General features: G+C 40.9%; 2 protein-coding genes across 4 annotated transcripts in view; both read right to left on the bottom strand.

Annotated features, from left to right (window-relative positions):
- cnnm2b (cyclin and CBS domain divalent metal cation transport mediator 2b) overlaps nucleotides 1–16,325 on the bottom strand; it is a 47,023-nt gene extending 30,698 nt beyond the window's left edge. For all 3 annotated transcript variants that reach the window (XR_003694054.1, XM_028594780.1, XM_028594770.1), the window contains exon 1: nucleotides 14,645–16,325. Coding sequence is in view for 2 of the 3 variants with exons in the window: in XM_028594780.1 (XP_028450581.1) it covers nucleotides 14,645–16,130 (1,486 nt within the window). In the remaining variant the exon portion in view is untranslated. The remainder of the gene's footprint in view (nucleotides 1–14,644) is intronic.
- A 590-nt stretch (nucleotides 16,326–16,915) lies between these two features.
- Nucleotides 16,916–23,464, bottom strand: as3mt (arsenite methyltransferase). Its single transcript, XM_028594793.1, has 11 exons — nucleotides 23,305–23,464; nucleotides 22,922–22,970; nucleotides 22,529–22,656; nucleotides 22,282–22,432; nucleotides 21,283–21,419; nucleotides 21,115–21,184; nucleotides 20,859–20,940; nucleotides 20,648–20,779; nucleotides 18,853–18,992; nucleotides 18,643–18,765; nucleotides 16,916–17,671 (listed from the first exon to the last, which is right to left on the bottom strand). The coding sequence occupies exons 1-11, from the start codon at nucleotides 23,319–23,321 to the stop codon at nucleotides 17,564–17,566; spliced, it is 1,137 nt and encodes a 378-aa protein (XP_028450594.1). The 5' UTR covers nucleotides 23,322–23,464; the 3' UTR covers nucleotides 16,916–17,563.
- Nucleotides 23,465–23,498: the final 34 nt, after the last annotated feature.

Genomic DNA, 23,498 nt, shown 5'->3' on the forward strand with positions numbered 1-23,498 from the left:
ATCCTGAACTCTAGGTTGACTAACTCTGAACTGTCAAACTCACAGTTTTACGGTTTCAGAACAGGTGATAGGAATTAGGTTAATCTTAGGTCAATATTATCTCGATAGCAAAACTAGAATTACCGCCTTGCGGTTGAATTCCTTCACCAGCCAGTCAAGTTGCATTGTACATCTAGTTGCCCAGTTTCATATAAAATATGTAGTTAAGACTTTGAAGGAATTTAATAAAATGTATTATTATTTTTTGGCGAAACGTAGATTCTTCACACACATCTTCAACCCGGCTGCACAGAAAAAACTATTAACCACAGTTTCAAAGTGAGCACCCAAGATTAGTCACCAATTCAGTATCCAACCAAATGTCAAACATGGATTGACAGATGGTATATTCCTGAAGTACAGTACTGTAACAACAAATCATTAGCACATAAAATAATTATAATTGTGTAATACCATAAACAAGGAAAAAAGAGAGATGCTAGCTCCTACCTCTTTACTGATATGAGGCTGTCAAGTTTCTTTTCTGCAGCAGTGATGGATGGCACAAAAGTAAGCACTCTTATTATAAAGGGGGTTATGGGAAATGCAGTCGCCCTAAAATAGTTAGATAGGGTGCTCTAGTGATTATAGACATTGTCCTGTGCTCAGAAAGTCATAAGCTTCATACACTCAGTGACAACAGAAATCAACAAGTAGCAGATGTCTACCTGCTCACTTATTTCACTCAGCTGCACTATCAAGAAGACTTCTTTCTGCGTGACCTCAAACAGCCGTGGGTTTGTGTACAGTCACTGATGCTTCAGTCAGTCCCTTGGCCTTGGGTCAAACAATACAGATATGGACTAATCAGAGTAACGTTAAGAAGTTAAGTCTGCGCACAGCTCCTTACTATCATTAAGGGGCCTTGGTCACAAGATCACTCTGCTGCTACTAGCCAGTGGTGTTTCACTACACACACACACATACAGTACAGCCACCCACCCACCCACCCACACAAACACACACACACACACACACACACACACACACACACACACACACACACACACTGCTGGAATGACATTGTTGTTCATTCAGAGAAGCAGCTTGCTGTCGTAGCTGGCTGCGTTTGTTGTTGAAAGGTCCCCTGGGTGGAGATTCCTTTGGGCCTCAGTCATAAGGAGAGGCATCAATGGGAAACCAGTGGGGATAAATGAATGGGCCTGTGGTCAGGTGCTGCTCTGTGAGTGTTGCAACTGCTGAATGGTGAGCACATCACACAACAATGACAAGAACTGGGGGTGTTTTTAAAGTGACTATACAGTATGTAACTTTTAAATGTTTCGGAAGCTCTGTCATTTTTCATACAATGGTCTTAAATGACCTGTAACAGCAAACAAGACTAACAGTAAAAAGAACACTATTTTTATATAGTTTTTAGTAAGGCCTCTGCCCGGGTTCGATTTTACCCGCGCAGTCACAGAATGATTTGCGACAGGTTGACGCCACTACCGTAACACATTCTGATGGGTCACAGATTTCTTTGTTACACCGGAAAGGCTGTGTTAGTGTATCCAGCCAGTTGAGTCACATAAAAGGAAGTAGGAGATTTCTTTATAGGCCTAATTGTATTTTAATGTTATTTTACAAGTTATCTATTGTAGTTATGGCTGATACTGGGGCAGGACCATCACAAGAAAGAAGGAAATTAAAGGAAGAACAACAAAAGCTAAAAGGGAAAGTAAAAGTGAAAGACAACAGGCGATAAAGCGAGCCACACTCGGTCAGGGTTTTAACAGATGGAGACAATTACGGGATGATTCAAAAACGTCCCCGAATTGTCCCTCGGTTATGTAATATGTCTATTTCATTCATAAAATAACTTTACAATGTGCAAAGTGGTTGTACATCATTAGCCAAAATTATTAGTAACGTTACTTGAGTAAAGCGTCCGTGGGTTTCATGAAATGAAGCTATATTAATCTAATTTATTATTACGTTGGTTGCTACAACAAACTTTAATGCTTTGGCCCGTGACACAGTGACAGTGATACCCGGTTTAGCTCACAATACATCCAAAGAAGGCTTAGTTACCGTATGCAACACTTGAAATGCAACGATCTGGTTGAGCAAAACATTCATCTCGACTATACGACCTCCCCCATAACACTAACTCGGTAATACAGTGGGCAACACAGCACCGTAAAGAAAAGACCTTTACGACAGCAGGTGTGGTAAAAACACTAACGCTTTTGTCCAAAGCGGCCGCTAGAATCAACACAAACTGAAAGTTACATAAAGCCACGTAGTAGCAAAACACAGGATTTTTTTAGCTTAAATATTTCTGAGTAAAACAAAATTGTGTTCTCATAAACAACGGCAACTAGTTTGCCTGCCAGAGTTTAAACCAATCATAGTGCTTCAATCATTTTGTCTCGTAAAGATTTCAGATTCTTTCACCTGGTTTGGGTTAGGAATAAAAGGTTTGGCTGCTCCAATGATATACAGCATCTATACACTGGCAGACGTTAGCATACTTTCTTCAACGGCATATGACAACATATTCAAAGCTCTACAAGCTCACTTGGTGCATCAGTGACACGCTGGACAAAAAGTCAGAATTTGCAACTGCAGTTGGTTGCAATTTGAATCATTAAACACATGTGGAATGGTAAAACCATTAATTTTACATTATCATTTCTTTTCATTATATAAAAGATGCAAAACTTCTTGTGTTACACTACAATTTTGTACCAGGGACGAGAAGATTAATATATCTATCTTTTTCCTGTGCATTACATACGGAGCTGGAATCAGTTTGCCTGCTCAATCCAAAGTTAAAAAAAAGCATATCAACACCTCTTAAACTTACTGTACTAAAAGGTATCTTGTTGCGGCCGGGTTGGATCAGTGGTAGAGCACACAGTAAGCGCACATATACTGAGAGGTTTATACCTCGATGCAGAGGTCAAGGGTTCGAATCCGACCTGTGACAATTCCCTGCATGTCTTCCAGTGAGCTGGATAGGTTTGGTGCCATTAGGCCTTTAAAAAGACAAAACCTAATGTCAGGCAACCCACGGCTGAATGAGCCGCAAAGAATTACTGAGCAGATGGGTGAAAAAAGTAGCAAGTGTAAAATAGTAACAACAAAGCCATACATCACAAATTGCATTTTTTATTACATGTATAGTTTCAAATGAGATGTTAATTTGTGATCTTAAAATAGTGTTGATAGTCACAAAGAGCCGTTTCTCTCTTTTTCTGGTATTTATGCTAAGCTATGCTAAACACATCTTGACACCAAGACTACTTAAAACAAGACTAAGTAACTTTTGAAAGAAGAAATAACTGCTGCAAATTGTGTGTGCAGTAAGCTGTTGATCACTTGAGCGGATCGTCCACTAATCACAGGGTTGGCGGTTCGATCCTCAGCTATGATGTGTGTGTGTGTGTGTGTGTGTGTGTGTGTGTGTGTGAATAGGTGAATAGGTGAATAAGGGGCACATTTAAAGTTCTTTGGATAAAAGCGCTGTATAAATGTAATCAAATAACTTGACAAGTCACCCTCTTATTGTGCTTAATCCTTTATAAGTGTGATACTGCATGAATGTGTAATAAAAGTCTGAAATGTTTAAAATGGCATGTTTGTTTTTACAACACTTCTAACAATAAGTTAAAAAAAAAGAAAAAAGGTCCAAGGCACTCTACTGGCAAACAAGTTAAAAAAGCCTTTATTTAGATGGCTATTTCATGAAGAAATGACTTGTACATGTTACAATAGAGCTAAGAAACAACCCACGCAGTAGCACAAACGGCCTTCTTCAGGGCTTCTTCTAACAATAAACTGTAGGAGTGAATATCAACAACATCAGCAGCAATACATCCCAAAGCACTGTCACTACTGCAGCTGAATCATTTGACGCACTCTTCACTTGTGACACAGAAAGAGCAAGCTAATTAAACACCTGAAACCACGCATTGTTTGGCACCAAGTACTTGCAGCTTTAAAACTCATAATTAATACCTCAATAAAAACAATTAGCTGGGGCGAAATCCTTAAAGCTAGAATGAGCTAAGTACTCTATAAAAAAAGCTCCCATGCTTTGTACAATAAGCTTAACCCTAACCCTAACCCATATAAGGCAAATAACAGAACAGCTAGAACAGTCTGGTAAGTTCAGAAAAGTACATCACTTTACTGTAATGCAGCCTTTAAAACTAGGAAAAGACACCACTTATGTCATATCACGATATTACGATATCCAAATCTAAGACGATATCTAGTCTCATATCACAATATCGATATAATATCGATACATTGCTCTAATTTGTGTTGTTTAAATGTTGCTATGTGACGCACTTGGGGCTGCATGAGTTAAAGCTCATGCACTCCCTGTTCAAATGATGACTTTGTTATGGCATCGCATGGTGCATGGCTGGCTGCAGACTTACTGATGTGACACTGATTTTAGTTCTCACCTTCAAATAACTGTAGCTTAAAGTCATGTTAGTAATATATTAACACTTTTACGGATCAGTTAGTAGTTGAATCTCAGTGTAAAAGAGCTGTAAAGGTTTATCAAAATCTTAGGCACGTGCACAGTTTTAAACCAAGGGAGTCAATCAACACCATACTCTATTTCCTTATCTGCAATAACTCTGCTCAAACTATTAAAATATTGACCCTGTTGACTCTCAAATGGCCAAACTCATGGTTTCTCTCAACATGAAGTCTCAGCTGATTACTAATTAACCATTACTCATAAAAATAACATGTTGCTTCAAACGTAGAAAAATAGAACAGCTATTCCAAAGTTTTTCGAACCATGAAGTCAATACACTGACAGCTGTCACCTGAAGCAAGAAATCAGGACTCACTAAACACAACTCCCTAAAATACTATATGTGCACAGCAAAATCCCCATCTGCAATGAATGCAAACAGGACAGGAATAATAATTGAAGCTGGAGGGTCAGCTGTGGATGGGGCTAAGGCTTGGAGCCTGGATCTTTAGGGTCAGCTGGAGCAGTGGCAGGGGCCTGCAGACCATAGTGGGGCTCTACTAGCAGTTTCCCCCCTTGCTGTTAGCCGGGAGACACCAGAGAGGGAAAAAGTTCAGGCATACGAAGAGAACTGAATGACCTACATATGCATCTGTGCATTTAAAAACAAAGCTGCATAGGCAGATATCTGGTTTCTATCTGGTTTATTTCTGCATATGGATGTTTGCTTTTTCCCTGTTTACACTTACATAATACATGTCCTATCTGTGTCACATCTAAGAAAGAAATCTTAACTGGGTCATAAAAGTCAAGTTTGTTTCACTTTAAATTTGAATCTATGACTGAGCCTTAGTTTTTATGTCAGCCGTTTGCTTTCGAACAGGCTTTATGTAGAAGTAGGATAGGACACTAAACTTATTATCAATTGGGGTCTTAGGTGGATTCCACCTTTAATAGTTTCTTGGCAGTGTGAGGGCATGAAATGGACACGTGCACTTTTATGACCCATTGGCTTTTGCTAATAAATGCTTACGAGTGGCTGGTGCCAATTTCACCAAGTTTAGATTCCAACCGTCATTTAAAATCCATAAACGTTTAAATAGTAATGAAATCATTAGGATTCATGTAAGAGAAACGTCTAAAGTGTTGATGGCCAGTGCTTTTTTGTGGTTTTATTTATTATTGATGTGTTTTGCATGGCCAGCTGAAATTAAACAAAACAAAAGTAGGCTCCATCAGCTGATTGTAAAAAGCGCTGGTGTCTTTTGGGCCTGTGAAGGGCCCGTCTTGGGCTTTTCCTCCTGCCAGTAAATGGAGAGACGGACAGTGTGCCTGGTGTTATCAATGAAGCCAGCCTCTTGGCTCTCCAAAAAGTGCAGCTTGGAAGGCGTCCATGGTAGGGCATTAGGCCTGGAGGTTTGTGTCGTTTGTAATTTATAACACTGAGGGAAATGGGCAAGAGGACAATATGGAGAGAAGAGGGAGAGAGGGAATGCGGGAGGAGGGGGGGATGGGACTGCTTGCTGCACAAGCAAGTGGCTCTGCTTCCCTGAGTGTGCTGCACAGAGCCTGGTTACTAGGCTGACCAAGCTGGAGGGCTATCTGTCCCTCTCTGAGGCACAGCCTGAAAGGGCCTCAGTTTTCCTTTTCCTCAACTCAAAGTTAGACAGAAACTATATAAAAATATATAGTCGTGGGTACATACATATAAGTGCAAATGCGAAGAAAACTAACTGTGGGAGGAAAGGAGTGCTTGGGTTTAAGGAATAAACATCCGGTGTTTGATTGATAGCAGCTACTGTAGAAGCAGCTTTAGTTTACATCCGAGACTCGGAAGGTGTCAAAGAGAAGCCGGTAAATCAAAATGGATGATTTTCATACAGTATCACTACCTCCTTGTTTCACTACTGCACTGTACCTCTGCAGCTCAGTCACATAATCAATGTGACAGATTGTTACTACACTGCAACACAGTAAACATCATCATCATCATCATCATCATCATCATCATCATTCTTCTCCTCCTCCTAATCATCACACAGTGCCACTAATAGCAGCAATTTCCCTTCATTTCATGAGAATGACATAGCGCACAACGCTAAAGCGCAGTCCAAAAAAACTTGTCTCGTCAGAGACAAAAAGAATATGGCTTTTTACGACGGACGGTGTCAAAGATATACAAAGGTGAAATCTGAATTAATCTTTATTGGATGTCCTTTAGCGAGACAAGATCTGCCACTGAATGCAAAATGAGCCTCTCTGAGCTGTCTTGTTTTGATGACATTCAAGATGGGGTGTTTTTTTTTAGCTCTGGGAGAGAGTTTTTGATGTTCCCAACACCGATTAAATCATCTTGAATTACCTTCCGTTGCATACTTAATTGTGTTTCCCTTTAGAGTAATGAGGTCTGTCATTTAATCCTCGATTGCCTTGGACCGTTCAATCAACACTGTTGACATCAACAAGGGTCTCACAGCGCCTGCGCCAACGAAACCAAGAACGGAACCTGTTACGTGATCAATATGGACAACTCCGAGAATAAATAAATAGGATGTCTGCTGTTTGGTTATAGCTCTCTTATCATGTCAACTATAAAGTCTAAATGATCTGTTAACACCTTTGTCTCCTTTAAAAATAAAAGAAAACCCAAACAGGTCCAGTGTGATCTCTGTTTTGGGAAACAGCTTATTAAAAGGAACATGGGGGTGGTTGCATTCTAGATTGTGTAATAATAATTTTTCCTCAGTAGTGCATGACTACAGATCCTTGGCAACATGTGCTGGAAGCAGACTCGGCTCCTTAACTACATCCACAACACAAAACATACCAAAGCCTTTCTTCAGGAATAGGCATCATTAGAGGCTACCCGAAATGAAGTGATTCGCTAATGAGTCTACGGTCAAGTTATTAAGGAGAAAAGATGTGGACCGACATGTACAACTGTGTTGAAAAAAAAGAAAGAAAAACAGCCTTTGAAATTTGCCCAATATGGACGATACATTACACTGTTGGTGATTTCTGTCGACCAAAAGAGACTGTAGTAATACACAAAGACCTGTATACCTGTAACAAGAAGGGCTTCACATCTATCCTATTCATGTCCTGGGTACAATATGGGGCTACACTGAACTGGCTCCATCTCAGTAGACATTCATAGAAGCAACCCATTGTACCTCTACTAGGCCCTATAAGCAGTCTTTTGATACAGTACATCACTATTGCCGTCCAGAGTCAGGGAGGCCAGATCACAGAAGTTTAGATCAAAAGTCTTCCATGAAAGAAAGTCACACAATTTGCTCTCCAAAGGGAGGTTTCATAAAAATGTCATCTTCAAGGCAACAGGGACCTTGTTGTGATTTATTTTTAGACAGTAGCACGTTGTATTTCATATTGTACCTTTTGTTAGCTTCACACAGGTTTTCCGAGTGGGGCGAATTGGGAGGCTGAAGCATTTTCCAACTGATGTCAAACGTAGGAAGCTGACACTGACACAGTTGTTCAAAAATAGCTGTTCACAGAACATCAAATGCAGGAGTTGTAGGGTAGCAGCACCCTATTTTATACAGCCTATGGTAGCACCACATAATGGCATAGCCTAATCTGAAGACTTGACTACACACAAAGCAAACATTTTCTCTTGAGCATACACATCACCAAACAGCAAATCCATGGTGTTTTTGTGTTAGATATGCGTAGTGTGGGGTGCCCAGGAGAAAATACATGTAAAGTAAAAGTCATAATGCCAGATCAGACAGGCTTTGTGAATGCATTGCTCCTAGATTCACGCTCCTCAACTGTTGTACTAATCGGGTCTTAAAAGCCTATCGCATGTACCAGAATCTGAAGAATGTAGGCCAATTCAAAAGCCAGTCTTCTAACACAACAAACTCAAGAGTTCAATCCAGACAACATCTAAATCACCAAAAGTCAAATGTGTATTTATTCATATTTCAAGTTGCAAAACGAAAAACAATTCAAGAAGGAAAACAATAGCCAAACATGTTGAATGAATGAATAGATAATGTCAGTTTGGTTGGTTGTATTTCAACTGGAGTGATGCAAACAAGTCCTGGAAATCCCAGAAAACTGCACATATTATATTATATTAATATATAAATATCCAATCAAATAACTATGAGTAACGTGGAGAAGTTGCTCGTACAAACTCACTGAGATTATCATCCAACTCTGGGGGATAAAAAGAGATTGAATATTGACTTACAAAAATTACTCCAATTGAATTATAACGTCACCACATGGCTGCTGGACGTGAAAATAGAAAATTGTTGGCCATAACAACTTCATAGAGTGATAATATGATAATATGTTGTTTTCAGCTGGTTCTGCTACTGCTAAGTGGCGAAATACATTATGACATTAGCCTAACTGTGACCGAAAGACAATGAAATGGAACTGTGATGGATCACCTACTCTGCTTCCAGAAGGTTTCAGGTCTCGCGAAAACTATGCTTTGAAAAGAAAAAAATGTTGGCCGTAATATAAAGTATTCATGAGTTGTGGTATAATGGGCTAAAACATGCAAAACAGCTTGTGGTCCTTTGAATTGAAAGTCAAGAGCGCAAGAGAGGAAAAGTTACCATGCAACCGGTTTCTCTGTTGTAGAAACAGTTTTTGCCCTCTCTCAAAAAGTCCTGTCAAAGGGGTTACATGAAAACTCAAACACTTACTTAAATCATACGCAGGTCCTTATTATAGAGAAGAAAAAAAGCTCAACAACAACAACAACAAAGTTTTCATAAACTAACTGTGTAGTGAGGCAAAAGACAGCACAGGTGTCTGGACAAATAAGCAGGAAGCAGAAAAAAGTACAGTATTTAGATGAAAAAAAGATATGCTTTTTAAATTGACAGCACACGTGAATGTGTTAATTACGCTGTTTGTAAGACAAACTTATACTTCTAAATTACATTCCATCCAAGGAAAGAAAAAATCTACTTCTAAAACCATCTCCTGTAACACAATTATATTATAGTGAAATGCAGACAACTTTTCATTCGAGGTAATTAGTTCTGATAAAGTGAGCGGCTGGCAGGAGAAGTCTTGCTGAGTTCAAAGGGGTGTCCCTCATCAGGAAACATTAAGTGTTCTTACCAACATGATGCCATTTAATCCCAACACTTGTTGCAGCATTAGCACCAAGGGTTACCAGGCACACACACACAATTTCTAGACATTTGCTATGATACGCTCCGCACAAACACCCAGAAAGAACAACAGCATTTGAAGCAAACCACAAAACTCCTGTCAGTATTTCAACAAGCCCAACAGAGTCAAGAGTTTCACTTTAAGACAGAGTACTGAGCAAAGAGACCGTGAAGGCTGTTGAATCTGAATTAAGCATAGATTGGCCTATATTGCAGCGATCGGAGAACTAGTTTAAGACGTGCGAGGCCTCATGTAGGCTCTTTTACACTGGGGACTTTACTCTCAAACAGTGGAGCGTGTATACCCTGGGCTATGAGACACTAGCTGAACAGATAACAAAACAGACAGTGGGCTCATTTACCATGAGGCGGGAGTATTGTTAACATACATACAAACATAACTTATAATTGGTAGCTTTAAATGGAATAAGCTGTGTAACTACGTCAATTTAGACACCAAGTTTACAAGTTAGAGATGAAAAGAACTTAGAGTTTGTGTCCGTGTGTCTGATGTAAGCAAAGCAGGGAGACAATTGGGGGGGGGAAAGGTTTTCCTTGCCTCTGTTGGCAAGTACGAGACAGTCCCCCCCCCATCAAGACTCCCATATTCAAGTTAGGCAAGTGGCCTGCCTTCCCCAAAGCACACATGACCTGATTTGATCTCTCCAATCATCCATACAGCAGATCTTTCCTAATCTCACAAGGCTGGTGGTTACACTGTGAGTGAGTGAGTGAGTGAGTGAGTGAGTGAGTGAGTGAGTGAGTGAGTGAATAACTTTCACTTTCAGGAATATAACTCAAAGTCAGAAAGGCAGCTGAATTCCTGTTTCTGACTCAACTGCTTGGTTTGGTCCCAAACGGCACACACTGACCCACTCATTAACCGGCAAACCTGCAGCTTGACAAGCAGCTCCTGGATGACAGTAATTGTTGCAATCGCAGACGGAGAGCAATTAAAGAAAGGGTCAGAAGTTTCCACAGGGGTGTCTGCCTGAATTAAAAAGCTCGTGCATGAATCTGACTGTAACCCCTAACCTAGGACCTAAGCCTGTGCGCACAGTCGGGATCAGCACTTTCTTTTCACGGCATAGAAAATGTTAAGCAAATTCAATATTTAAAGCTCTCGCTTTACCATACTTTACTGTTCATATTTTCCTTTTTTTCTTTTAGGGAAATATAAATGAGTAGATTGTATGAACACCTTAATGAGTAGGAAAAAAAATTGGTATTACAGTGAATTGTGTATTGTTGCTGCAAAAGAGAAAACACCTCGCCAGAAAGTATTCAATGCTGCGACAAGGTCTCTAATATGAGCGTCTTGTATGTATTTTTTTTTTCTTCTTTTTTGTAACAGACGACTATGCAGCTCCGCAAGCGGCATCAAATTAATTAACAATGACTTACAATACAAAGCACTTTGAACTGAGTGTGCGCTGCGAACAGAGCCAGATTGACGGGAAACTTTGACCCCGCAGCCCTCCCTACAACAGTTGCTTATGACTTCCATGAGAGGCTGGAGGCGAATTCCCTCTGGCGCAGGGCCAGCTGCAGAAACACTCTGCCTCAGCCACTACACACCTGGACTGGACCTATATGATGAACCGTGTTGGCAACATAATGTGAACATGCTGTGTTTTGTCTTTTTTTTTTTAGTAAACAGATACACCTGAGCCCACAGTGGAAGCTGTTGCCAACATTTTAAGTATTTCAGGTGTCAGGTGATTTGAACTTGCAGACAGTGTTACACTCTGTATGGGTTTTATATGAACTATAACTATGCAGATTAACAATTCAGGCTATTATTCAACAAGTGTCAGAATAGCATTAGAGCCAAATGACCTAAAACTGACTAAACTGGTATAATGAAAATCATGACTAAAAGTTTGGATATCATTATATAACAATATGCTGTATATCTGGTACAGGTAAACACCTTGATTGCATTATACACGTAGCTACAGAACACCACATGTATGCCCAAGCTCACTGTGAAGGATTTCAAACACAAGTGTGCACAAAGCTGGAAGACTGACAACATTAACTCAAATGTAGACGTGTTACACATGTCTACATTAGAATTAAGTTCTGTGTCTGGACCCAACAAAAGTAAATATTAATGTGAGATACGTGCTGTAGCTAGCAAGAGGGGATGGGACCTGATGCACCAGGGCATGTGGTGAGGGCAGAAGGGGCACACACACATGTTCCAAACCAAAACAACCTGGATGCAAACTGATGAGTGTCTAAAAACTGGTCATTTGTGAATGAAGCTCAAGTCTACCAGCCTGACAAGCCAGACCCACATCAAGATGTTGGGTCTGGGAACTCACCATTGGCAGGGCTCAATCCGAGGGGCGGGATAAACGGTTGTCTTTCAAATTCCAACTGCACGCGATAGGATAGCGCTACAACCAGGCAGAGCAACGCTAGTTGATAGATTAAACTTTTAACGTATCCGGTCGGCAAAACTCTGAACCCATCTTCCTTTTTTTAAGAATTACTTCAGTGCCGTTCTTTGTCCTTTTCTCAAAGACAAGCTGAACTCCAAGTCTTCCAGAGTCGCGGCCAAAGCCGATTCGAAAGGCCGCTGTTCGCCAGCAGCAGCAGCCATCTTCTTTGTTTTCAAGTTGCAGGGAATTCACGTGGAACCGTCGTTAACTCTGCCGTCATTATGTTAAGCCCGCCCACCGACTCTATACACGATTTGATTGGCCTGACCAGAGTTTGGTTTTTCCAGCTCGCAAGCCAACGGAGAGTTGCTAGACTGACCCTGGCTGCAAATTACACTTGCTGCCGCTAGGGTGCGTCTAGATTTCTAGGCTACAAGTCTACCATACCGGCTATAAGTATTTTCAAATATTATTTCACACTACCTTCCTTATTCCAATTTGTTTCATAGTTAATTTAGTAAAATCGTGGCAGCTACTTTAAGAGTAATGAAGTGAAACTTTAATATTGATAGTTCAACATAATATACTTCAGTTTTTCTGAAAATGATACTAGAATCACACTGTGTTCAAAACAAACGACAAACATGTAGTCAACTGTAATTAGTCACTGATCTTGCATCAGCACATTTAGCATCCACAATCAGAGATCTCATTGCTACCAGTCACCTAGCAAAGGTTTCCGTGAGAGCTAAAACGTATGTTGTTGTATTTGTATGTCACTGAATTCAACATAAGTGTGTGCATGTCGCCATGTCTTCTATCCCTACCTGCCTCTTTTCATACCCAGTTTGATCACACTGACTCAGAGGTCAAAAACAGTCATAATACTTAAAAAAAGAACATGTCAGCCATCAGATGTTAACAGATGGTGGATTAGTGTAACAAGTGAGGCGAGAGCAAGGCTCACATTTGGTAATAATGTTACTGTAATGATGTAGCGGAACATGGCACAACGCTGTTCTGTAACACTCATATTCTGATGAACCTTCTTTGTCTGAAAAAGGATCAACAAGGTCAAGGGAATTGATGTTTTCTTGCTGCTAGTGCATGTCTGTAAATAGTCAACTGTGACGAAAACAAACAAACCCGCCCCCCCTCCAACTAGATTATTACATAATCATTAATGCTAATTTGGCAAGGAGAACTACACCTAATTTCTGGTAATGGAGCTCAATGATTTGCTCTATTTTCCTCCCAATTAATCCTCTTAAAGTAAAGTGAATATTCTAATGAGCACGGAATGCATCAATCGTGCTTTTTTTCTTCACATTTTAAGTATTGATAAATCAGTTGCTGAACAGGTGTGCCCATGTATCACTGGGTTACTCACACACACACACACACACACACACAACTTTTTTTCCACCTGCCACTGTGGCTGGTGGATTCCAAAGTCTCCCAACCACTTCATAGTTTACCAATGTGTTTTTGGCTGGTGAGTGAATCAAATCTAGCAGCCCGTTACCTAAATTACCAACATTTAGCTCGTGGCTGGTGCTAATTTCCAACCCTTGGTACCTCTATAGCTGTGTATCTGGTCATAAATAAAGAACAGACTAGCACCAAATCTACACACACAGCCGGGAACAACTAGGCAACAACAGAGAGGGAGGAAGGCTATGCAAAACGATTAGGTAAACGTTGGTGAGGTAAACATGTTTCTCAAACACCATGCGCGTACACACAACACATGGGGGGCTCGAGAGTGATAAAGGCTGTTATTCATTATCCACACGACTGCATTCCAGGGCTGGACAAGAGGAGTTATCGCCACCATCGTTCAGATGTGAGCACAAGGGAGGTAGAGTTGGATTTAAGCAGGTTCTCAAACAAGATGCCCCCACCTGATAACCTTAGCACTGCCGTTGCACCATTCCCACATGTCCTAATGTATTCACAAATCAGAGAAAGAGAGAGAGGGGAAAAAGGGAGAAAAAAAGAAGAAAAAAAAAGATTGAATGAGAAGGCGATGTAAGAGGAGGAAAGCAAGAGGAGAGGGAGAAAGAAAGAAACTGTGTGAACATTAACACTGAATGGAAGCGATGGAGAAAGATAACAACACCTCCTCCTCCCCTTTACAGGAAGTGGCCAGTGAGGCTGTGGCAAGTGCACCTCACTTCTGATGTGGCTGCTTCAGTGCTTTGTGAGGCAGGCCGGATAAGAAATGCCAAAACAACTCTGTTTCCCTTCCTAACCTGGAATTTTTTTGGGAAATCTTTAAGGGGGCACATATACTCCTTCCCCATTTTATTCCTGAAGATTAGGTTTTAAAGATTTAGGATTCACTCACACATCATGACCTTTTGATGGACAGGGAAGCACAGGCATTCAGCGCCGATTCAAGGGTTAAGCTGTGGCTTCTTGTATTATACTACCTGAAGTAATTCACCTGTCTACCCATCATCCAGGGTCACGTGAGGCTCAAGAGAGAATAAACTGAAAATGTGGAGGCTCTCTGACACCTTTATCTAGTGGGCTTTGTCATTTGGCATCAAAATAATAAATAATAAATGAGACAATATGTGCACCCTATCTAGTTGTCTCACCTTTTTTAAACTCCTCCAGCATTGCGTCCAACTTGGTGTCATTGAACACAAAATGTAACGGGTGGCTGTAAAACTTTGTGATGGTTTTGAGAGGGGTGCAATCATCCGGGTCCACAAACGCCAGGTCCTTGACAAAGAGCAGATCCACTATGTTTGACCTCTCGCCCTCGAAGACTGGGATGCGCGTGTAGCCGCTCTTCATGAGGTCGGACATGGTGTTAAAGTCGAGGGTGCCATCCCCGGGGATCATGAAGCAATCTCTCAGCGGCGTCATCACGTCCTCCACGGTCTTAGTCCTGAGCTCCAGCGCGCCCTGGATGATGTTCAGCTCCTCCTTAACCAGGTCGTTGTAAGGGTCCGTGACGCGCAGCATCTCCAGAAGCTTCTCCCGGTTGTACACGGTTCCTATCTCCTGTCCCAGAAGGTAGTCGAGCAGCTTGCTCACCGGGTAAGAAGCAGGGAAGGTGAGCAGCATGAAGAACTTGGTGAGGAATATGGTGTTGGCCCCGACAGCGAGGCCGTGTCTGGAGCAGATGGCCTGGGGCACGATCTCTCCAAAGATGACTATTCCAATGGTGGACATGACCACCGCAATCAAGCCCGAACCGGCGATATCATCCAGCAGGATGGTCAGCGTGGTGTTCACCAACACGTTCCCAAGCAGAAGCGAGCAAAGCAAGTAATTCCCTTGGCTCCTGACCGGCTCTATTTTTTTGGCGTAATTCTTTTCCTTTTCCGTGCCACAGTTCTGGACTATCTGGAGCTCCATGGGGTCCAGAGCCATGAGCCCCAGGTTCAACCCGCTGAACATACCCGAGAGGCAAAGCAACATGGAGATGAAGATAACCTGGAGCCAGAAAGGCAGCAGAAACTTTTTTTCCTCCACCACTATCACTTTGGTGTCATCCCCGTCGTGGTAGATCCAGGTGTTCTCCGTCCACAGGTCGTGCATCCCGGCTACGGCCGGTGTTGCGGTGGCGATGCAAAGGTAATACGCTTTACTCCTCTCTGTCTTTCGCAGAGGTTTGACCTCAATTTCAACTATTCCGGACGTCTTTCGATTCAGAATGATGTTGGGCAATATAATTATATCCGAAGTCCTAATACCGCAGGGATGCAAGCCGGACCAGTCCTCTTGGCTCTGGTTATCCCCCGAGGAGCTGTCAATGCTCCCTACAGTCCGGCTGCGCTCATGTTCCGTGAAAGAAATTTTGGACCAGGTCTCGTTGTTGATGTTCTGCCCGTACACCCTTAATTTTACCCGAGACCGCTCACTCACCCGCAGGTAGCCCCTATCCATGAAGGAAATGTCGTCCGTGTCCTCCAGTCGGAGCCCTATGATGACGGTCTCCTCGGACCCTTCCTTGCCACTTGTCGGGGTGACACAACAGCCGGTGACAGTTAAGAAAATCATCGCCAAAGCTCGGACCCGGTTAAGTGACGCCATTTTTGCAGCGGTGGGTGCTTGGGATGACGGCTCTGCCATATTGATAACCACTGGCAACCAACCTCCTGAATGAAAAGGGCTTTTAAAAATCAGAGCCAGTCGGAGTCCGCCTTCATCTCCGCCGAGGGTTGCCGTGACTTGTGCATCGGGACCTGCTCGTTCCCACTACGTGTCCGACACTGATGACTCGCGAACGCAGGCTTATGGGCCAACTCGTGCCTCCCCTGATGTCCCCGAGACAGGCGACAGAGGCGACCAATGAGGAGGGGCCGTTGGCCATGGGGCGGGGCGTCCGCAGCCCGTTTGGCGAATCAAATTCCAAAACAAGTGCACCTCATGTTAAGAGACAGGCAGGACTCTACTCGTGACTTGTTTAACATGTATCCTACTACAGGAGATAACAAATGTAAATGATTAAAATGTATTTGTAAACAAAAGACATAAATAAAGATGGACGCAGTAACATGATTACCTATACATTATAATGCAATACATTATGATAAATAAATACTATATACTATTTATAATGTTACATTTATATTAAGACTGTCAGAGGTATTCATTCAACTAGCCCTACACGGTAATGTTAAAGGTATTTATATATTTGCATTGCATTACTATATATACATTTAAGATAAAAGTTGTAAAAAATTATTTTGTGAAGCAGATATATATATATATATTTTTTTTTTTTTTTTTTTTTTTTTTTCTTTCTTCTTTGATCCCTCAGATTTATCTAAGGACTCCATGGGGTGTCCAGGTTGGGAACCATTGCATACAGTATATAGTTTGATAGTAAGTGTGTATTAATCAGTGACCAGTACTAGTTAATTGACTGACAATATTTATTGTCCTATAACAGAAATTACACACAATAATGAACACAACAATGCTGATATTAGTTAGAATGCCTGCGAAGCTAACACTAATGCAAAACCTGTCCCACCTACTGCCTAACAAATCAATTACATTAGAGGTATTACATAAGAAGTAGTGTAATTAATTAAGGCAAATGTGGAAAAAGTTCTGATGGTGTGAATGTGATGGATTAGAAATTCAGATGTCTAAGATTGTAGACAAATGTGAAAAAGAATAGCCTCATAAGAAGAAGTCACCAAAACTGTTCAAGATTATGTACAGGTTTTGAATTTGTGGGTATTTGGATCTTGCCTTGATACGGAGCCAAAGTCATTTTACTTATGCAACATTATTATTCAAATAAATTAAGTTAATCTTTTCTGTTTTTCAAGTTGAAGAAGATTGACAGGGAAGTGTGCACAGAACATCAATAAGACATGTTTATGTGTGATTCATTTCAATTGCTCAAATCGCTATATAGTTGCTCCTCGTCATAATAAGACACAATATAATGACACTGCCTCATGCATAATCAAGTCAGTAGATTTAAACTACTGTTATTATTCATACACAGTATGATGCTGGGCCTATATTTCTCAGTGCTCTTCCCACCATCATTTGCAGCAGGCAGCAGACTGTGTGCTGCAGCATCCCCCTGTGGCTGAACCTGGACTTTGTTTCTCCAGCTGATGGACCAGCTCGAAAGGATCCACAATGCCTGCCTGTATCAACAGTTCAACAAGGTAGAAATCAGAGGGAGTTTACATAACCTAACCTACATAAAGTTCTACGTAAGTATTAAATACATAATAATTGTGTTTTGCCCAAGACAATTGTAAGGAATGTAGAAAAGTTTAAAAAGTGAATTCTCACTTTTTCTGATTTTTTTAGCATTAAAAACCATGCAATATGCTGAACATTCTATATAACCGCAGAATAAAAAGTTGTTGCACACGGAGCACTCCGGTGCATCTTTACACCTGGTACCAATGTCTCTAGTTGTTCATTAAATCAGCATTTCACAGTAGCTGTACTTTCAATAACAAGACCAAAGGCTTTTTATTACTATAATCACCAACTAGACGTGTTTCTGAGGAAAGTATTGCAGACCTGATTTCACTTCAGAGTCCAAAGGTTAAACCCAGTCACAAATTTAGATAAATCACTTTTTGTCAATTGACTTCTTTGCTACACAAAAAAACCAAATGGTAATCACTTAATAGCAGAATAAAATGTCATGAGTGATTAAAAGATGAAGGTAGTATATAGTATATATAGTGGTGTTTGTAGATATGTGTGTGTGTGCACAGAATCACCATGAGTGCTGATAAGATGGTATTCCATTAGCTGAGAAGAGAACATTCCTTCCTGTTCAAGGTTCCCCAGCATGACTCCACAGTCTGGTTATGACTCCAAGACAGCTGCTTGACCTTGTGCGTGTGGATGTGTGCGTATGTATGTTTGAGTGGGTATGTGAGTGTGTGTCTCTGTGTGTGTGTGTGTGTGTAAGAACTTGCAGCATGCATTTCTGGTGCAAACATGCGCGTGTGACTATGTGCACAGTGTAGACCGTGGGGCTCTCTGGGTGTGTCACACACTTGGAACTGATACGACAAACACACTGACCTCTAGTGCTCAGAGACAAATCACACAAAGACATTTCCACATCCAGGAATTTAGTTGGAACACTGACCTTAGGTTTAACTCCACAGGACTCACGGGAACCTCCCGGTGGCTGGAAAGTGAAGTCCTCCGTAAATCTGGAATGGGTCAAGATGGTGGCCACCTCTCCATCAACCTCCACCACTTCATCCACCTGTGAAATACACCCACACCTGACATCATTTGCACATTCTTGCATGAGCAGAAGACATCGAGATGTTCTTGTACTGCATGTACAGACCTTGAATGCGTTCTGACAGTCAAACTGGAAGTTGTCCTCTACTCCTGTAATGCCCCCGTTATATATGACCTGACAGGGCTTAATGTTGCCTTTAGGGACCTTGAACAGGCGGTATGTGGCAGAGACAAACTTGAAGTCGCCTGTATTGCCAGAACGGGTAAGAGAGAGTCAATAAATGCACCAGTCAACCTCAACAAAAATCTATAATGTCTTGTGTGATATATTTAAAAACTGCTATTATAATATCTATGCTATAGAAAAAACTATGTATTTTTGATTTTGGGGTGAACTTTCTCTTTAAGTTGCACCAACACAATTAGAAGTTAGTGATAACAGTTTAGTATAACTCAGATTAACAGGCGTTAAACATTAACTAGAGCTGTGCAGCACAAATTAACCCCAAGTACACCCTAGTTTTGTAAATGTAAATTATGAAAACCTGACTATCTAAACCGAGATTATAAAAAAAAAGAGAAAGATAGCAACAAGACTAACATGATTTTAGCGTTTACATAACTCACTGGAGAAAAAAAAAAAATCACAATATGAAATATATTTATATATAAATATATATTTAAAAAATAGAATGGATATTAAAATTGCATCTGGTGTTCACATACAACACTTTATACCATGCAACAAACAATGGAAATGTTGGAGCTGGTCACAGGCTTGTGATCTTTAAGAATTGCAAATGTGGGCTCCAGGTAAATCTCTGAATCTACAGTACATGAACCTCTTCTGAGAAAACTTGTGGGCCACTAGATATTTGGTGACCAGAAAACATTGCTTTCAAGAATTTTACTGGATCCACAGGACTGACGAGTAGACGTGTAGTAACTCATAAAGTTCAACCAAATGACCTGTCAACTAACACCTGCATAAACCTTAAAGATGCCGTAGGTAAGACTTATAAAACTAACTTTCTGTCATATTTGCTGAAACTGACCCTATGTTGCAGTAGAACTACATGAAGCAGGTAATACAAAAAACATCTGGCTCCTCTGCCACCACCTACAGCCTGTAGTGCGATTTGCAAAAATCCACCGCTCCCTGTTCAGATGCACAAATCAGGGCCAGGCGGGGGGTGTCTAACTGCATATCAATCACTGCTCATGCACACACATTCATTCTCCCTTGTGGGGGGAGGGGCTTAGGAGACTGTTTTAGCCTTTAGCGGAAAGGGGGGAGGGACTGAGTAGTTGTCGATGTTGACATTTTTTTTGCTAAGTCCTGGATCTTCACAATCCTACCTACAGCACCTTTAAAGGCCCTGTACACCCATGGTCCACCCAAACAGGTGTTTTCACTCATTAAGTCTAATTAGACCTCTGTGTGGGCGTGTGCAAACTATGCTTATTTGACATCTCCATAACTCTTCTGTAAGCTTTATTGCACCTGTCAGGGAGCAGAAGTCTAATTAGCAAGAATAAGTGGAAACACCTGTATGGGTGTGCAAGGCCTTCAAAATAAATGTAGTTTCGGATATATCTTGGCTTTAAAAAAAAGCATAAATACACAAGTAAAAAAGCAATTGTTGTTTATTGATATTTATTTATTCTACGAGGAATACCTCTTGAGATGTGTCATCTCATTTTTGAGAGGGTCCTAAAGAGAGTTTAAATTCAGGTTTAGTCTTAAAATACATTGTAATGTTGGTGCAACGATAATTTAATTTAGTTTGAAAATGAATGTTTTTTTATGTAACCCAGAGTTCTTTTTAGAAACAAGCAAACAATGTAATACACAAAAATAAATCAATAAGTAACACATAAAGAACAAAATAGTATCAAACCCAAAACTTTCTGTAGCTCTTTGTTGTCGACAGTGATGATGCTGGCTGTAACCAGCCGTGGTGGGCTGAAGCCCACTTCTTCAGCCAATTGCAGCAGATCCTTCCACCAGAGTGCTCCACCAAGACACTCACCTGCCAAGATACATTTCATTGTAAAATTCTGGCACGTGTCGGTGAGCTTTTATGGCAAAAGGATATTAATTTGACGCACCCCACAGCACTTTGTGGTTTTTAATTTCCTCTGTTAGTATTCCACTGCTGTAGACATCACTGAAGTACAGCTCACCACCATCCTAAAGATCAATAGTCAAACAGTGTATGTAGTTAATATGCAAACTAAGTAGACTAATAGGTTCAATGGTTCATGATTCATACTTTTTTGTGTGCCTTTTGTCAAAGCATTCTTGTTGTGTTTTGTAAGATTTAATTGGAAAATCAGACCAAAGCTCAAGTCTAAAGCAGTTTACCTTGAGCATACTGTAGGCTTCTGCCAGTACTCGCTTCTTGTCTGGAGAGAGATTCACCACACAGTTGGAACTATGGCAGAAAATCAACATTTCAACACAATTGTTCTAGAATTACACAGCATTAAAATACAAAAAAGAAACAGAGAAAAAGAGACAAGAAAGACGTACATAATGATATCAAATGAGCTCTTTTTCAGACCCGCTTCTGTTAGGGCCTCAATGTAGCCCTGGACAAAGCTGACATTGGACTTCTTGTAGCCAAACTCTTTCATGTGATAGTCCACATATGTCCTGGCAATGTCAAGCTAGAAGAGAACAAGCTGTTGCATTTGAATCTAAATTTGAATTACATACATAATACCAAAGTACATACAAGTACATACATACTAGGAGTGCAAGATATATCGACTCAATATCGTTATCCCAATATATCGAAAGCGTCGAAATAAGTATGCAATATTTTTGGTTATTTTGTGGAGCGCTGCGTCCCGTCCGTTGGCTGTGTGGCCTAGTTGTGTTTGATTTAGAGCCCGCTTGAAATGCTATAATGATCATGTATCATTGGCCAGTTACCGTGCCACTTGCACATGTTAGTGCAGGTCAGTGCACGGGGTCCACTACGTGATAAACCCTATGGAGCATACCACGTGTGAGCATATTTTCGACAGTGTGAAGTAAGTGAAGAAATAGATAAAAGACAACAAAACGGAACGAATCAGAGAAGCGAAAGAAAAATTGTGTCCTGTTCTCTTTATTTATTTTATACTGTACAACCAGTAAAACATGTCCTGTTCTGTAGACACATGTTGTACCAGTCACATATGACTTTCAGTTGAAATAAACATTGTGTCGTAAGAAAACTTGTTTGTTACGAATCTATTTCGATGCGTTTTCCCGTAACATTTGTAATTTTACGTTTAAAAATATCTAAATTAATATTGATATTGCAATATTCATAATCAATATCACAATATCACATTTTGTCAATATCGTGCGGTGCAACCCTAATACATACCAGGGAGCAGAATTTTGTCTTTCTAAATCCAGAATAGGAAAGCTATTGTTTACAAGACCTTTAGCCTTCAGACATTTTAATTTACTTTTTTGTATACATCATTGACAGTTCACTGTGCACCATAGCCATACTGTGATGTTGATGTACAGTACCTGGTCCTCAGTCATGTCAATCCCAGTGACATGGCCCTTCTCACCCACAAGCTGACTTAGCATGTAACAGTCCCTCCCACTTCCACTTCCCAGGTCCAGAATCCTGCAGCCCTCCAAGCACTCTGGCACCACCAGCCCACAGCCGTAGTACCTGAGGGAGAAGGATGCCCACTGTAACCACCTGTGGATCAGCGATTGTTGCAGTGTAAACAACTCTGAAGCAACAGTGTAACAACAGTCCAGTGACCTGGCGGTGACGTCAGGGTGTACTTTCTTCAGAGCCTGGCGGATGAAGGCAGGGATGGGCTTGGCTGGAGCTACACAGGCGTTGCTCTTCAGGTCTGCAGTGTTCTTCAACACCTTGCCATAATACTCCTGTTTGAGTGCAGAAAGGCCAGCTAGCTATATAGTTGCTCCTCGTCATACAAAAAGGTTCTTATCAGTTAATATTAATTTGGACTCGATAGGCCACTTCTAATCTGTACTTTGGTCGGTGAATTCACCCCGAGACAAGCATTACTAAAGAACAGTGCTGAACTAAGTAACATTGTTTTAAATAAAAGTTGCCTGTAAAGCACTTGCGCTAATAATAGGCTAGCGACAAACTAACGTGTACAGTAAGTGATGCACGTTATATTACCTTGACGTCCACGTGAACGGTGCTATCAACGAAGCCTTTTGCACACGCACTTGAAAAAAGACAAGTTAAAATTCAAATAGCATGTAACGTTAGCTAGTTAGTTACAGTTAGCTGTAACGTTATGCTAACTGCTAATTAACTCACATTGCTGGCTAGTTACAGCAAACAAATTACAACTTAACTACATTCCACACGTTTACAGTTACAAGTTGTTATGTAGCTAGTACGTTATTAATGTAGCTAACTAACATTGCTATAAAAACACAGTTACGGTCTCACGTTAAGGTTCAAATCTGACACACGCCCCTCGCTCCAATGCTAAGTTCCATAAACATACTATACGATAAATAAAGTTACGAGGTATGTTTTGAGGTGGTTCTTACCGGTTTTCTTCAGCCATTGCATTGAGTTTTAACAAAGTCCCCAAATTGTACCGGTTAACGTTATAGGAAAGCTTTCAGCAGTGTTCTGCTCTCTGAACAAAATGAACAGTGTACAGTTGACTTCTTGCTTAATAGCACACCCTGTCCTTCACTTAATGAAATCACAGCTGGATCCTGTTAACATAACGTTACAG

This window comes from Perca flavescens, chromosome 2, assembly GCF_004354835.1.
Source record: "Perca flavescens isolate YP-PL-M2 chromosome 2, PFLA_1.0, whole genome shotgun sequence".
Taxonomy (NCBI): domain Eukaryota; kingdom Metazoa; phylum Chordata; class Actinopteri; order Perciformes; family Percidae; genus Perca; species Perca flavescens.